The sequence below is a fragment of the Opisthorchis viverrini genome (assembly GCF_000715545.1).
Source record: "Opisthorchis viverrini unplaced genomic scaffold opera_v5_416, whole genome shotgun sequence".
Classification (NCBI taxonomy): domain Eukaryota; kingdom Metazoa; phylum Platyhelminthes; class Trematoda; order Opisthorchiida; family Opisthorchiidae; genus Opisthorchis; species Opisthorchis viverrini.
The window spans coordinates 377,791-380,937 of NW_008752078.1; the positions used below are offsets into that span (position 1 = coordinate 377,791).

The 3,147-nt window shown below is 49.4% G+C and overlaps 1 protein-coding gene across 1 annotated transcript in view; it reads right to left on the reverse strand.

The window, feature by feature from the left end:
* Positions 1–2,515, reverse strand: part of T265_10894 (hypothetical protein) — a gene marked incomplete at both ends in the record, with an annotated part of 19,441 nt that extends 16,926 nt beyond the window's left edge. The window contains 4 exons of the mRNA XM_009177402.1: positions 1,256–1,792; positions 1,829–2,063; positions 2,332–2,418; positions 2,453–2,515. Of these exons, the coding sequence (XP_009175666.1) occupies positions 1,256–1,792; positions 1,829–2,063; positions 2,332–2,418; positions 2,453–2,515 (922 nt within the window). The remainder of the gene's footprint in view (positions 1–1,255; positions 1,793–1,828; positions 2,064–2,331; positions 2,419–2,452) is intronic.
* Between the last annotated feature and the right edge of the window lie 632 nt (positions 2,516–3,147).

A 3,147-nucleotide genomic window follows, 5' to 3' on the forward strand; every position in this document is an offset into this window, starting at 1 on the left:
TGGAGATTCCTGAAGATGTCGGCACCACGTGATGAGCAGACACTGCACGCAAAACCGATGCATGACCAACGGAGTCATCAGTCCTAAGTGCTGGGCCTACAAGGAGAGAGTTATTAATGGGGTGGGGAGAGGGGGAAGAAAAAGTATATGAACTGAAAGAAGGGAGGCGTCGGCAGTTGACTGTTTTCGCTTACCCGCCCTGCTGTATGCAGCAAGTAAGGCGACCCGGCCGACGGCACCACGGAGGTGTTAGTGGACCTTTCTCGAGAGAGATCGGGAGGAAAAGCAATGCATTGAAGGAAACCGTTTTGATGCATGCGTGCCACCGAGTGCGCGACTAAACCATTTCCGACGTCTCTTACCCCTGATGTGTCCCAACAAGAGGTCTCCATCGTGGAAGACAGAAATGATCAGCGTAGCTGAGCTCCCGGGAAATACGCTGCCAAGTCTGTTTCATTACCATCGCAGACAACATCAGTGTTGATAGTGCCGCTTCACTGCCGTACACCCACAAATTATTTCACAGACTTGATGAACAATCGGTGGATTCATTGCTGAGCAACGTTCCGTTTTTGACACAAAAGCTCCATTAAGCCAACGCTGACTTGCGTGGTCTGGGTTTGATACAATGCTGTGACGCACTGCATACTGAGGGGGCGTTTGCCTGTCTGGTCAGCATCTAGCGGAGCTGAGGGTCTCAGTAGGTTTCGGGCATTTAGTGGTTGCTTTCAGGAATCTGACCTTCCTGGCAAAACCCTAAAGACTCCTCACATCATCTGTTCACTGAGGCTATGTTTCGCAACCATACAACAATGTAGCCCTTACTGTAGCCTGGTACACTCGACACTTGAGATCCAGTGACGTCATTTTCACTCCATAAGTGACGTAAATTGGCAAGCGTGATTCGGTCAGAATCCATCAAACACTTTCGTCACAGCTGATACAGTACCAAGGTATTCAATGTTCTCCTTGAAGTGTAAGGGTATGTTGAGAGGCTTCATTTTCTGAAGCATGACCGCTTGCGAAAGATGGCATGACGGCTATCAGCCATCGTTGACCACACCTGACTCGTTTCATCCCTTCGCATAGATGTCCGTAAAGGACTTTCCGAGGACGTCGGTATGCAGAGCACGTGGCCAGGCCAGCTTAGAAAGGCGGATACCCTGTCTAACTGCCTCTAGACGAAGTGGAACTTATAACATAAACTGGTCCGACCAAAAGCATGACATAATAAATGGTAAGACGAAAGACTTACAAGGGGTATATGTGTGTATAACGGGTCTGCCATAGTTGTCAAACTGTGGCCTAACGGACTGTTGCGCACTTGCGTTCCCCAGTTGCATCAGAGCTGCCGGGGCAGGGACCGGGGACGGGAGTGTACCGCTTGGCAACGAAGCGGGCTGGTGAAGAAAATTAGGGTTGATATGCGCAGCTCCGCTCGTAAGGTTGTTTGGAATCGCACTAGCAAGGCTGAATGCCGCAGGGAAAAGACTGGATGCATTCCCAGGAAGAGGAGGCGGTGGTACAGATGGTGTCATTAGAACACTTGTTGCTGTCGGAAGATTCAATGTCAGCTGCCCCAAGTGACCACCTCCAGGCAACCCTGATTGTACAGTTTGTGCTAAAGCTTGAAATGCATTCGGCAGTGCATTGGCCACCTGGCGAAGGCTGGGAGCAGCTTGGCCCATTAGAGATGTGTTGCTCCGAAGACTAAAGCCAAGTGAGGCCGGCATTGTTGGGGTGGACATGAGGGGAGGAGGTAACTTCGTGGAGGTTGTCCCACTTGAACTACCTGAAAGGGAAGTTGAGGAGCTAATAACGGTGTTACTTGAAAGTCCGGTCAGCTTTCCACTGTATGACTCATCGGAGCGAGGGCGAGTCGTCGGCTGACCATCACCACCAGCCGCTTTTTCAAATATGCTGAGGTTATGCTTCGTGCAGTGAGTAACTACAGGATTTTGTCCATGAATCTCTGTCTTCGGGAGCTTTTCCATCGCAGTTCTTGCAGATTGGTCAGAGCCGAACACCATCACGCAGAAGCTACACAATTCACTAGTTACGGCCTGTAACATACCCCTTAGATTGTCCGTTCTGTCTGTTCTCATGAAATTTGATTTCCACAACATCGTTTATACCCAGGGCGTTGGTGGTTTCAAGCAGGTCCTGATCTGTCGTCCACTACACCAGGATATAAGTCGTCAGAAAATGCATTACCCAAGTAAGGTTCCCTACATATGTTTCCACTCGTTTTCCACTATGCGAAGCGACTGTCGTTAAGGCAGATTTCGTCACCTAAAAAGCCCAAATTATACTTCGGACGGGAAAACCCACCACCGGTAACTCAGGTTTCGAGGCCATGTTGTTCTGAGCCCCTGGGGCCATAACGTCATCATAAAGTTCGTTCAAATCTGCACACTCCTTTGGGATACATAGAGGAATTGTTCGAACAAACCTGTACAAAATCTTCATCTATGTTGTCATAAAGATCTATCTCAGCCGCACCATCACCCGCCATCGCTGCGATCAAGGCCACGCGGTGCACTTAAACACGAAGCAAAGAACCGCTGGTTAAATAAAAACCAGTGCATCGATGAGGAGAAGCGCAATAGGTACAGTGGGTAAGTATGCATAATAAATTTAGGGAATCCTCCGCACTGATATCAGGATCTAGATTAACGGAGTTTCCTCGTGCAAATTCGTGAAAGAATTTTAGGAGAGTCCTCAAAACGGTACCCAATCCCCAGTGCAGATTCAGAAAGACCACTGTCAGTGTTCCGCTTTAATCGGGATACTCGACGCGAAAATTGAGCGTCTCTCAAAGGTACTGGAGGACTCAGGCGCTAAAAATGCAGCGACCTGGACGAAAGTTGACAAGGAACTTCCTTCGTTGAACCAATACCTCGCGATATCCATACCAGGCCCCATGGCTGCCAAGAAAGTCATACAGCTTTCTGACGCGGCTATAAAAACCGCCACAGCGTCTCTAGTGGACAGGCGCCTAAGAGAAAACAGACTGATAATCTGGGGGTCATTCTCCGGAAAAATCACGCCAGCTAAGCTGGCACAGTCGATCCTTAGCAATGTCCTCACTAAGCCTGATGAATCGCTCCGCGCAGAACGGCTACGCCAGGAGGGAAGTAAGCGAAC